The following is a 13,810-nucleotide window of genomic DNA, read 5'->3' on the forward strand; positions in this document are numbered from 1 at the left end:
AGGCGCCAGAGTCTGGAGAAAGGCTGGAGAGGAGCAAAATCCAAGTTGCTTGAAATCCAGTGTGAAGTTCCCACAGTCAGCAATGGTTTGGGGAGCCATGTCAGCTGCTGGTGTTGGTCCACTGTGTTTTATCAAGTCCAGAGTAAATGCAACTGTGTACCAAGAGATTTTAGAGCACTACATGCTTCCATCTGCTGAAAAGCTCTATGGAGATGAGGATTTCATTTTCCAGCATGATCTGGCACCTGCCCACAGTGCCAAAACCACCAGTAACTGGTGCACTGACCAGGGCATCACTGTCCTTGATTGGCCTGCTAATTCCCCTGACCTGAACCCCATCGAGAATTTGTGGGGTATAGTTAAGAAGAAGATGAAAGACACCAGACCTGCAAATGCAAATGAGCTGAAGGCCGCTATCGAAGCATCCTGGGCATCAATAACACCTCAGCAATGCCACAGGCTGATTGCCTCCATGCCACGCCGGCTTGATGCATTAATCCGTGCAAAAGGATTCCCAACCAAGTACTGAGTGCATCAATGGACATTTTCAAATGTTTGATTTAGTTTTGCTGTTATAAAATTATTTTTTTACTTGGTCTGAGGAAGTATTCTAATATTTTGAGATAGGATTTTTGAGTTTTCTTAAGCTGTAGGCCAAATTCAGTAATATTAAAATAATAAAAGGCTTGAAATAGTTCAGTTGATGTGTAATGAATCCAGAATGTATGACATTTTTGTTTTTTTGATTGCATTACAGAAAATAAAGAACTTTATCACAATATTCTAATTTTCTGAGACAGTCCAGTACATAAATAATGAATAACTGAATGAATAAATAAACTAATAAATAAATAAATGTTTTTGCTTTGCTGGTTTTGACGTTTTTGGAATGCAACCCCTGTGGAAAACGAGGGATTACTGTATAAGCTTTATGGTTCATCAAAAGTGTATAGGTTTGGTCTGAATCAGACGAGTAACTGTGACAATCATGTTTATCAGTAGGTGGAGGCAGATCACTATTATTATGTTTTTTATATACTTAATATATGCTCGTGAGGTAGTACAAGGAACTGTATTTTTGTTTTGTTTAATGAAGCTGTTTAAGATTTCGTATAAAAAAATAGAATAGATCAATAGATCATTACTTAAAAAAACACAGAAAAAAACGTTATTACCTATTAGTAGCCCAATGCTAAATACAACAATGCTAACGACACAACTCACGCTAGTTTAGCTTCAAAACGTCAATACCTGAAATAAATGTTTTCAACAGCAGTTGAGACGAGCATGTTCTCCACTCATTAGCGTAGCGGTTCAGTCGAGTGCAGAATGAACACAAAAACCATTGACCGACACAGGCGCCATTTAAAAACGACGTTTATTACAACAATCAAAAACGGGAGCTGATAAAAAAAAAATTGGTTGAGTGACCTTTTGAGAAAAAAAACAGAGAAGATAAAAAGAAGTGAGCCGACAAGCATGCTAATATCGATTCCACCTCGGCGCTAATAGAAATACATCACACAGATAATATCGTGACAGTGCTATCGCTCTTCAAGGAGATTTGGGCAGCTGCACAACTTCTTTCAGTCATGCTCAATTTTTATTATTTCTTTCGAGAAAATACATCAGTTGTTGGTTATTTGGTGATTTTTTGACAATAGTGTTGAGCTACACATCATTGTTGTTCAAACATATGATTAGTTCTGCCCCAAAAATTATTTTGATACAAAGAGTAGATAGACCCCCGGTATACAGCCATGCAATGTTTTCACTTTAGAGTGCGAGATAAAATTATTTTTTTGGCCCTTCTTTACGGCATTTTTCGCCTTATACGATATTATTTTGCGGGACCAGATTTTTGTAAAAATTACAAATTTGCTGTACTTATGCGTATGACAAGTTACATCCCTAAGATGCCTTGTCTGCTATTGGTCAATATCATTTTGAATACTGGTTAAATGCTATTGGTTGATAATGCCGTTATGCTATTGCCTCCTACAATGGATTTTTTCTTCATTCAGTTCATAATCTTGTGTGCTTTGTAAAGACTTCACGGGTCATCTATACAATACTTTATTGTTCACATAGTATGTAATTTCTGTGGTCCTAATACTTTGAGTGATGCAAAAGAGAGAAGCAATAACATGACCATGTAAAAGCAGCCTGCAATTATCAAAAAATACATAGAAGGCACACATACTAACTAATGAATTTGGCCGCAATCAATCAATGAGCATTATTAAAAAAGTAATTAAAGCAATGAAATCTTGTAAGGGCATCACAATTTCGTAAAAGACTTTCAATTTAAATCCTCATTCTCCTGCTCCCCTCTGCCTCCACTCACTCACACCACCATAAAAAAAGAAGGGAAAGGAAATAATAATAATTCAGATTTATTCTTTTGATAATTTGGGTACTAGTTTGACTCATGGCTTTTCAGCTTTTAAAAAAAATAATATTGTGAACTAATAATTAATTTCATCTCAGCATGAATTAAATAATCTATCTATCTACCCTGGTCATATCCCTCGAGAGGGGTGACCAACAGCAAGACAAACACACACAAAATAAAGGAAATTTAAAAAAATGGGAGAGGATGTAGTGTGAGAGGATGTGGAAGTAAAGGGACTGAGTGGAAGAAAGAGGAAATTGGAAAGATGATGACTAAAAGGAAGGTTGATGAATTAAATTAAATGAAATTAATGACTTAACATACAAACATAATTAATTTAATTGAGTATTTGTGTCATTCTGCTTGTAGTATTAGCACGTAATATTATTTATAAGTAGTAGTAGTATTAGTAATATTAGCATTTCTTTAGTATTTCTGTGGTATTATTTTTGTTGTATTTCTGTCGTAATATTTTGTAGTAATTATTTGGTAGTATTTGCTGTAGTAAAATTCTAATTTTATTTTTATAGTATTTCCGTAGTAGTATTTTTGTAGCATTTCTGTGGTATTTTTGTAGCATAATTAAGTTCTATTTTTGTAGTATTTATACAGCAGTATTTTTGTAGTAATTCATATTTGTAATTTTGTAGCATTTTTTGTAGTATTTTTGTAGTAATTCTGTAGTATTATCTAAACTTTATTTTTGTAATTATTCTGTAGTTGTACTTTTGTAGTTTTTCTCTGTAATAATATTGTAGTCGTATTTTTGTAGTATATAAGTAGTAATATTTTTGTAGTATTTCTGTAGTATTTTGTTTTATAATTGTTGTAGTATTTTTGTCGTATTACTCTAGTTATTTCTTGTAGGTTTGAAGTAGTATTTTTGTATTGTATTATTATTAGTATTATTGTAGTCATAATTGTAGTATTTATTTTTTGGTTTTCATTATGTAACAAAAATAGATTAAGGACCTGTTTATAAGCACTAAATTTGATATTTAGTTTTGTAGTAATGTTGAATTTTTTTGTAGTCTTTTTGTAGTAGCATTTTTGTAATAGACTCACAAAGGGGCAATGGGGAAAATGCTGGCACCCAAAAACCTGTTTTTATTAGTAGTAGTTTATTTGTTTATAAAAATCAATATATACCGTACCCGGAAAATTTCCAAGTAACCTTGGAGATATAATGCCTTTTTCATCCATATTTACTCCAAAGTAGTAATAACAGATGGTGCCGCCTAAACCGGTATTTCACATGTTATCATGAAGCCGCCAATTGGAGCTAACGACTCCTGAAAATCAAGAGACATTAACCAATTAGCCGTGATCAATAACTGCATAAAGCCAGCAAAGCGTGTCGCCCAGAGCCAATGAGAAGCTTCTTCTCTAACTGTTGCTAGGCAGACTTTATAAGGCTGACGACGAGGTCGTTATCTATATTCCGCGCCACATGCTGCAAGGAAGGGCGGCAGTAAGATACCACATCTCATCGGGAGTTCACTCGGTATTATGAGGGCGCAAATTGCATTGGATGCCCCCCCACATTCCAGCCCTCAGGGTCGGACGTAATGGCCCTCGGCGTGGAGGGGCCCCGTCACAAATTGCTCCGTAACACAGACGGGAATAACTGCTCGCCTCATCCCTCGTGATTGCATCCTCTTACACTGCAAATATTGACACCCGTTTCAATCAGGAGGTCGATAATGATTCAGCAGGCCTTGTTAAGTATCCGTCATCGACTCGTACTGCCTGACTTGCAGCCGTTTGCCATTAAAGCAACAGCTGAGACTCACAGATGACTGTTTTATTTTTCATTTGTTTTTTTTTAATGTTTTTTATTTATTAAAAAATCAAGTTCAGGCAACGATATATGTTTTTTAAAAAAAAAGTTGGATTTTACAAGTCAATTTATAATATATTGCTTAAAGTGTGATATTGTTGTTGTTATTTCCCCCCAACAAAATCTATCTTTTAATGGTTTGGGATTTAAAGACTTTTAATTTATTCATATAGTTGAATTATTTTTTTGAATTGATCTTTATCTTACTAGATAGTTATTATTTATATTAATTTGAACATTTTTTTTAATTGTTTACATGTATTCATTCATGTCAATGCTTCTCAATTATTTTCTGTCATGCCCCCCTGGGAAGAAGAAAACCTCTCACCCCCTTATTACTGAAAAAAAAGGGATAATAAATGTATATTCTATTCTATTCTATTCTATTCTATTATGGGGTTTTTAAGGGTTATTGTTCTATCTTCGTTATTCATTATCCATTATCCGTTATCGGTCAGTTCATAATACGCTACAAAGCCTAGGAGCCGGGACACTTACTCTCAGCCAAAAGGCCAAGCTAAGGTCCTAGCCCTAAAGCCTTGCTGCGATTATTGCGAATGCACCGTTCCCGGAGGTACTGCAATACCGGGCCGATGCGTGGAGTGGACAGAGCAAGCTCTTATTCCATCTCCGGATTGTAAAAATCAAAGATCATGGCAAAGGCCAAGCTAAGGACTGACATAGCATCAAAGCCACAAAAGGCCAAGTTAAGGTCCTGGCTTTCGCAAATACAGTATGGCTTTTTTTTATTATATTATATTATATTATATTATCCATCCATCCATCCATCCATTATCTGCACCGCTTATCCTCAGTAGGGTCGCGGGGTGCTGAAGCCCATCCCAGCTATCAAGCAGTGGGCAGGGGACACCGTGAACTGGTTGCCAGCCAATCGCAGGGCACACAGAGACAGACAACTCGCTCGCTCATTCACACCTAGGGACAATTTGGACCGGCAAAATAACCTAACATGCATGTTTTTGGAATGTGGGCGGAGACCGGAGCGCCCGGAGGAAACCCATGTAAGGACGGGGAGAACATGCAAACTCCACACAGGGGGTTCCATCTCATGACCTCAGAACTGTGCCGCACACGTGCTAACCACTGCGTCGCCGTGCTGCCTGTATTATATTATATTATATTATATTATATAATATTATATTATATTATATTATACTATATTATATTGTGTTGTATTGTATTCCCCCTCGGATGGGTCTGGCCTTGATGCGGCGAGGGGGCTTGCGTGTTCCAGTGACCCTGGAGAGCGATACCGTCGGGAGCTTGCTCCTGGTAGGGTCACCCATGGCGGGCCGGTCTCCGGGGTAGGTTCCAGACAAACAAAGACCCCAGCGTGTCGGTACGCTGTGAGGTGGCAGCCCCACCAACCGACTATCCTGCGGAGGGCTAACAACTCACCCAGGAGAAACACACTTTGTTACGAAACTGACCAGAGAAAAAAGCCGGACTGACCAACACGGTAACGGACCCCAGCCTGCCCCCGACCAACGAGTACGGATCGATCTTCGTCATAAGACCCGTGTCGCCACCTGGAATGTCCAGACACTCCTTCGCCCCGGAGCTGCCACCCTGCTGTCCCGAGAGCTCTGTCGCTATAACATCACCATGGCAGGGCTCTGTGAAGTACGATGGCAAGGCAATGGTGAAACAACAGCTGGCAACCATTGCTACATCTGGAGTGGCCCCGAGAGTCGGACCGGCCTTTACGGTGTGGCTCTTGCCATTCCAAAAGCCCTCCGGAGGTCCCTCATCAGCTGGACACCAATAAGCGACAGACTACTGTCTGCTCGATTCCTCCACCATCACGGCAAGATGACAGTGATCGTCGCCTACGCCCCCACCGATGTCGCTGATGAGGATGCGAAGGACGCGTTCTTTGACCAACTCCACCAGGCTGTCAACCAAGCCCCACCACACGACGTCACCATCATCCTCACTGATGCCAACGCCACTCTATCCAGCAATGATCGGTCCCCCGGCTCACCTGTCGGCACCACCTTCGTTGACAGCACAACAAACGACAATGGCAACCGCCTCCTCCTCCTCTGCCACCAAAACAACCTTTGTGTTGCTGACACCTGGTTTCCCCGGAAATGCATCCATCACTGGACGTGGTACAGCCCAGATGGCAGAACCAGGAAGGCATTGGACCACATCCTGATATCACGACGCTGGAAGTCGTTTGTAACCAACTGCCGGGTGTTCAGAGGAGCACAGCTTGGCAACACAGACCATCGTCTGCTGGTGGCCCAGCTCAAGCTAAAGCTCCGAGCCAACCAGCACAAGACTCTGCCTCGCCCCGACTCCTCCCGACTCAGCGACCCCAACATCGCCAGAGACTTCAGTTGCTCCATCCGCCGCTCTCTTAATACCCTGGCTCCTGACAAGCTGACAGACTGGGCGGCCTTCAAGGAAAGTGTCCTCCAGGCTGCTCACAATGTCCTCGGACGCCCGCGATCCTCCCCGAGAAAGCCCTGGATATCAGAGAGGACACTAAACATCATAGACCAGCGGCGTGAGGCCCGACTCCGAGGCGACCTCACAGAGTATCGGAGACTGAATCGCCTGCGCAATGTGGCCATTGCTGAAGATAGGGAGAGGTTTTGGCAGGCAGAAGCCCAACAGCTTGAGTCCGCGGCCAACAACAACAACATGAGCCGCGTATTCAGTCTACTACGCCAAGCCCGTAGCGGCCCACACATAAAGACAGCCCTGGTAAAGGACTCAGACGGCAACCTCATCATGACAGAAGCCAACTTCCTCGAGCGCTGGAAGGAGCACTTTAGCCTCCTCTTGCAGCACAGCACCATCCCGGCTGATCCCACCCTCCTAGGGGCTGCGAGCACAGAACCTCCTAACGACACCTGCTGCACAGACCCTGTAACACCCGAGGAAGTGAGAGCTGCTCTGAAGAAGCTGAACACCAAGAAAGCCCCCGGCATCTGTGCCATTACCGGCGAGATGCTCAAGGCCGGCGGTGATGGCATGGTGGAGTGGCTAACCCGCCTATTCAACCAGGTGTGGGAATCGGAGCAGCTGCCCACCGACTGGACCAGAGGAGTCATCTTGCCCTTCTGGAAATGCAAGGGCGACAGGCTTGTCTGTGGAAACCACAGAGGCATAACCTTACTCTCCATCCCGGGCAAGGTCTTTACCAGGATCTTGCTCAGCCGTGCCCTTCCAGCAATCAGAAGCTGCCGCCGTCCCCAGCAGGCTGGCTTTATGCCCAACCGCTCCACAACGGACCACATCTCTGCCGTCCGTTTGCTGATAGAAAAGACCCGTGAATTCCGTAAAGATCGCCATCTATATATCGGATTCATTGATCTGAAGGCCGCCTTTGACACCGTCTGCCACTCTTCACTGTGGAACATCCTCCAAGCTCTCAGAGCACCACCCAAGATCATAGCCCTGTTCAAGCTGCTCTACAGCAACGCAGAGAGCTGTGTCCGTATCAACGGCATTGACTCCGACTGGTTTGCTATCTCCAGCGGCGTTCGCCAAGGCTGCGTGGCTGCTCCCGACCTTTTTAATTGCATCATCGACCATCTGATGTTCAGGGTTAGTGAGCGCATCCCCGGAGTGTCTTTCGGCAACTACCACCTGACTGACCTGGAGTATGCTGACGACACCATCATTCTCAGCACTTCCTACAGCCAGCTGAGAGACGCTCTGGGCATTTACAGCGAAGAGGCAGCGCGGCTTGGCCTGCAAGTGAGTTGGTCGAAAACCAAGTTCATGTATGTCGGTGATGGACCAGATCCACCTCCCATCCAAATTGGTAGCGACATCGTAGAGCCTGTCAAGAGCTTTGTATATCTGGGGTCCATGGTGACAGACAATGGGGACCTAAAACCAGAGATTCTCCGCAGAAGAGCCCTGGCAGCATCTGCTCTGCAGTCTCTCTGGAAACCACTCTGGCGGCACCAGACCATCGCACGCAAGACGAAGCTCCGCATTTACAACCTCGCCGTGCTCCCTATCCTGCTTTATGGCTCAGAAACATGGCCCCTGAACGACACCCTGGCCACAAGAATCGATGGTTTTGATAGCAGAGCTCTCAGAACCATCGAGAACATCAGGTGGCCCCAGCGAGTCTCCAATAAAGAGCTCAGAGCCCGCACGTGCCAGCCCCAAGCATCTTCCTTGGTCGCACAACGCCGCACCCGCTGGTTTGGCCATGTCCTTCGTCTACCACCAGACCATCCGACACGAGCCATTCTCCAGTTTGACCCAAAGGCCGCAGGCTGGAGACGACCACGAGGGAAACCCCGCACTCGATGGCTCGACGTCGTTGCGGGCGACCTCCAACAACACAGAGTTGCCGTAGAGGATGCAGAACAGCTGGCACAAGACCGCCAGCATTGGAAAAACCTGGTTCATCTGGTCGGCTCAACGCACAGGGACGGGACCCCCCGACCTTCGCTGGAGCAATAACTAACTAACTAACTGTATTGTATTGTATTGTATTGTATTGTATTGTATTGTATTGTATTGTTTTATATTATATTATCCATCCATCCATTATCTGCACCGCTTATCCTCAGTAGGGTCGCGGGGGGCTGGAGCCCATCCCAGCTATCTTCGGGCAGTGGGCAGGGGAGACCCTGAACTGGTTGCCAGCCAATCGCAGGGCACACAGAGACAGACAACTCGCTCGCTCATTCACACCTAGGGACAATTTGGACCGGCCAAATAACCTAACATGCATGTTTTTGGAATGTGGGAGGAGACCGGAGCGCCCGGAGGAAACCCATGTAAGGACGGGGAGAACATACAAACTCCACACAGGGGGTTCCATCTCATGACCTCAGAACTGTGCCGCACACGTGCTAACCACTGCGTCGCCGTGCTGCCTGTATTATATTATATTATATTATATTTTATTATATTATATTATATTATATTATATTGTATTGTATTGTATTGTATTGTATTGTATTGTGTTGTTTTGTATTGTATTGTATTGTTTTATATTATATTATCCATCTATCCATTATCTGCACCGCTTATCCTCAGTAGGGTCGCGGGGGGCTGGAGCCCATCCCAGCTATCTTCGGGCAGTGGGCAGGGGACACCCTGAACTGGTTGCCAGCCAATCGCAGGGCACACAGAGACAGACAACTCGCTCGCTCATTCATACCTAGGGACAATTTGGACCGGCCAAATAACCTAACATGCATGTTTTTGGAATGTGGGAGGACACCGGAGCGCCCGGAGGAAACCCCGTAAGCACGGGGAGAACATGCAAACGCCACACAGGGGGTTCCATCTCATGACCTCAGAACTGTGCCGCACACGTGCTAACCACTGCGTCGCTGTGCTGCCTATATTATATTATATTATTCATAAATTTTGATAGTTTAATTATTTGGTCATTTTTATTCATTCCAAGTTTTGATGTGTTGCATTTTTATTGGTTTATTTTTAATTAATTTACACTTAAAATTAGGTTTTTATGTAATGATTATTCAGATTAATTTCAATGCATTTATTTATGTATTCTTAACTGTTTATTGATTTATCTATTGACATTATTTGGAATTGTATTTTCTTTAAGAAAATTTATATTCCTTTATTTCCTTTTTATATTTATTTTAATTTCTAATTAAGTTTTGATGTCCTCCTTCATTCTTATTATTTTTGTTATATTATTATTATTATTATTTTTAATTTGTTTAGTTCAGTTCATATAAGGTTAGGGTTAGAAAGTATTTTGGAATACGGCATCACTGTGTGGTATGTTGGAGCACAGCAGTGTACAGCAAAAACATACAGTGAGTAATCAACACAGCCCAAAAGATCACCGGCTGCTCCCTGCCTAGTGTAGAGGCCATTGACAGCTTGCGATACCATAGCAGGGCTATTAACATTATAGGAAACCTCCTCTTTGACCTGTTGCCCTCTAGCAGACACTACAGGTCCCCCGGAACTAGGACAAACAGGCTCAGAGACAGCTTCTTCCCAAGGGCCATCACCACCCTAAACGAACTCACAAAAATGGGGCACCATTTCCTGTGGTGTGTCTTGGGCAAGTACAGCCTGGTAGCGCAAATCCCTCTCCATGCCGACAAATATTTCCACCCGATCTACGTTGTTTTTACTGTTTCACAATGTGAATATCAATGACGATGAGGACAATTAAATTCAAGTAATATTTATTTATTCACCTTTTCGTTTTCTGCATACAGACTTTTTTTGCGACTCCCTCCCAACAGTAAATGCTTGAGAGACTTTTCCGGTACATAATTTCCAGCTTAGCGCGATACAGTCCACCGGACAGATCGACACCACTTTGTGTTATCTGCTTTTGGTGTAACTATGTCATATCCAGGCCCTCAACAGATTAGAGAGAAACATCAAACACAGTGCCTGGGTCACAAAGAGGCTTTTTTTTTCAAACATAAAAAAAGAAGTGTATCTTGACACCACGCTACAATTTTTTTCACATCTTCTCACCAATTGTGTTGACCGACAGGGCCGTTGTTCCCGGGAGAACTGCAAGTACCTTCACCCGCCTCCTCACCTGAAGACCCAACTGGAAATCAACGGGAGGAACAACCTCATCCAGCAGAAAAACATGGCCATGCTAGCACAGCAGATGCAAATTGCTAACGCTATGATGCCTGGAGCACCATTGCAACATGTGGTAAGCCTAAAAACAAGGATGATTACATTATGCATGTCCTCGTGAACGTCCTTGTCCTTTCTTATTTGGCTGTAGACAGCCTTGTCCACCACAGACACGCCTACATATCTATCCCGTCCAACGTTGACATATAAAATTCCCTCCATTGCCTCAAGGTTACCAGTGTTGGGCACGTTACTGAAAGTAATTAGTTACAATTACTAGTTACTTAGTTTAAAAAGTACTTCAGTTACCCCCTAGATTTTTACTTTGAAAGTTACTATCTATTAGAAAACTAACTTTTATACCCTTTAAAATGCTTAAAATAGCAACCTAAAAAAGGTAAATAGAATAAAAAGTGTACATCGACCTTGGAAAGCGAAGCTTTCATATTTTTTGTGTTGTGCAATCTTGAGAGCTTGCAAACGAACACTTAGCCAAGACCATTCCATATCCCATTTGTCTCTGGGCTTCAGACCCCTCAAATATCTCCATTTAAGGGTACTGTCCAAGATGTTTTCTTTTTTTTCTACAGGCGTGGTATTATGCAAAAATAGTTTTACTAATTATAAAGACCAAAAATCAGCACACTTTTACCGTAGATTATGTGCTTACGTTCGCCCCATTAATTCAGTTAGTTTGTTGTAAAAGCCACAACCCCTTTTCACGGGCTGCTTATCATTTGCTACTGGTGACACAACCAAATATGCGCATATAAGCTGACATTCAGTATTTCATTTTATGGTTAAAAATTTTGCTTAGTTGCGGGTATACAGGGTTGAGATCCTTTGTAACACATTCTTCCCTACAGTGAGGGTGACTAATAGTCAAAGAAATTGCGGCACTGTCTCACTGACTTTATTCTTAAATAATTCGAGAGCACCACTTCTTGGTTCTTGGAAACATTAGAAGACAAGCATTTTGCGAGTAAAAGCTCCAAGCAGGAACATAGTGAAAACAATTCAGTGTTTTACATCGATAATTACTACAGTCAAGTATTTATTCATAAATGTATACAATTCCTTATTGCGGAAATTCACTTAATATGGGTGGAAAAAACGAGGGAATATCATTCGTGCACGCAAACTCACACACACGCATATCTGCCGATCCAGTAGCTTATCGCCTGCATCAAGGGGAAAACCCCTTTGGTGGGGAACAGAGTTAACCATCAAAGAGTTTAGGGAGGCAATAGATTTCCGCAAGGACTCCAAGCTTTCCTTTTCTGTTCATGTCACGGAGAGTGAAATGAGAGGACAAGCAAGACAGAGAAGGACAAAGAAAGCAAGATAAACGTCAGACGGGCGAGTCAAACGAAGGCGATGGGATAACACGGCGTTACAAAGTCAAGCAAATACACCTTCCTTGTGTATAAAACGAGGATTTGGTTTCTCAAACCGGCGTCCTGTCTCGAGGACTGACAGCCATTGCAAAAAAGATTTGCAATAAATTATGTCACATGATTAAGCCCTGCAACATATTCGGCAGGTGACCAATAAAAGAAAGGTCGTAAAGTATTTATTTGCCCCTTTCATTTTGCCAATTAAAATCTACGATATTAAGATCCGGATTTTGAGTGTTTATTAAAAGAAGCAGCAGGCAAACGTGTTTAATAAATTCATATTTTGCTTGCAAACATAATGTGAGATGCAATAAAAGCTATAAAAGTGAGAAAACTCATACTAGAAGAAAGCAAGAATACAAAAAAAAACTACCGGCACCAAAGAAAACTGTGTTGTAACGACAACTCGTTTAGTTACGCTGTCAAATTTTACTTTACTACATTCTTTCAGATATTGTGTTGTTGCCGATACCTGCCTTTTTAAAGGTGTTATGATGGTATCAGATACCAGGACTGGCGGCCTTTTACAGGTCATCAAACAATCTGGAAACTAAAATGACAGGAATGGCAAACTGCTTTTGAATAAATGCAATATTAAAGCCACGGTGTGTGTCATAGTGACCCCTAGTGGTTTAAAATAGACAAAAACATATGTACTACCCTGAAACAAGAGTCGTTGGTTTCGAGATTTATGATTATTTTACTGAACTTGAAGAAGCTTTCTTGTCATCTTAATACTTCATAAGCCTGACTGACCATTTTGTAAAGGAAGCTTGTACTGGTTGTGCTTTTAGCAACTTACTTCACATCTGGTCATGTCTCAGGCATCTTTATTCCATCTGTTTTCTTCTCTAGCCATTCATGTTGACAAATTCCATGATTCAAGGTGCCGACGCTTGACAAAATCTGCTTTGTTATAGCAATCGTTTACTGGCCTTTTTAGTAGCTTATTCCGCTACCCACTAAAGTTAGACCAATTACACCAGCTCTGACCAACTCCACCTATATTTTCAGCCGCTGCGGGTGTTTCTACCTTGCTCGATCTTTTATAACTACTTTTTGTGTCTTGTCGATGCCCGAAATGTATCCCGCTAACACACAAAAATGCGACACGTTTTGCAAAATTGTATCTTTCGGGCTTTGAAGGAACATTCTTCAGCTTGATTCCAAGTTACAACGACACCTAGTGGTGAATTATTAGACACTGTCCTTTTAAGGAAAACGTATGATAAATCAAAAGGTATTTCTTTCCCAAATATAATTCATTGTGAATTTCCCTACAGGGATGAATAAAGTATCTATCTATCTATCTATCTATCTATCTATCTATCTATCTATCTATCTATCTATCTATCTATCTATCTATCTATCTATCTATCTATCTATCTATCTATCTATCTATCTATCTATCTATCTATCTATCTATCTATCTATCTATCTATCTATCTATCTATCTATCTATCTATCTATCTATCTATCTATCTATCTATCTATCTATCTATCTATCTATCTATCTATCTATCTATCTATCTATCTATCTATCTATCTATCTATCTATCTATCTATCTATCTATCTATCTATCT

The 13,810-nt window shown here is 42.0% G+C and overlaps 1 protein-coding gene and 1 pseudogene across 3 annotated transcripts in view; one reads left to right on the plus strand and one right to left on the minus strand.

The window, feature by feature from the left end:
- LOC148357607 (muscleblind-like protein 1) overlaps positions 1 to 13,810 on the plus strand; it is a 144,044-nt gene that overhangs the window by 88,248 nt on the left and 41,986 nt on the right. For all 3 annotated transcript variants that reach the window (XM_088345129.1, XM_088345128.1, XM_088345131.1), the window contains exon 3: positions 10,735 to 10,905. In XM_088345129.1, the coding sequence (XP_088201255.1) occupies positions 10,735 to 10,905 (171 nt within the window). The remainder of the gene's footprint in view (positions 1 to 10,734; positions 10,906 to 13,810) is intronic.
- LOC148357609 (U2 spliceosomal RNA) lies at positions 4,788 to 4,946 on the minus strand (annotated as a pseudogene).

The sequence above is a fragment of the Urocampus carinirostris genome, chromosome 10 (genome assembly GCF_059441175.1).
Source record: "Urocampus carinirostris isolate Australia breed hairy pipefish chromosome 10, RoL_Ucar_1.0, whole genome shotgun sequence".
Taxonomy (NCBI): domain Eukaryota; kingdom Metazoa; phylum Chordata; class Actinopteri; order Syngnathiformes; family Syngnathidae; genus Urocampus; species Urocampus carinirostris.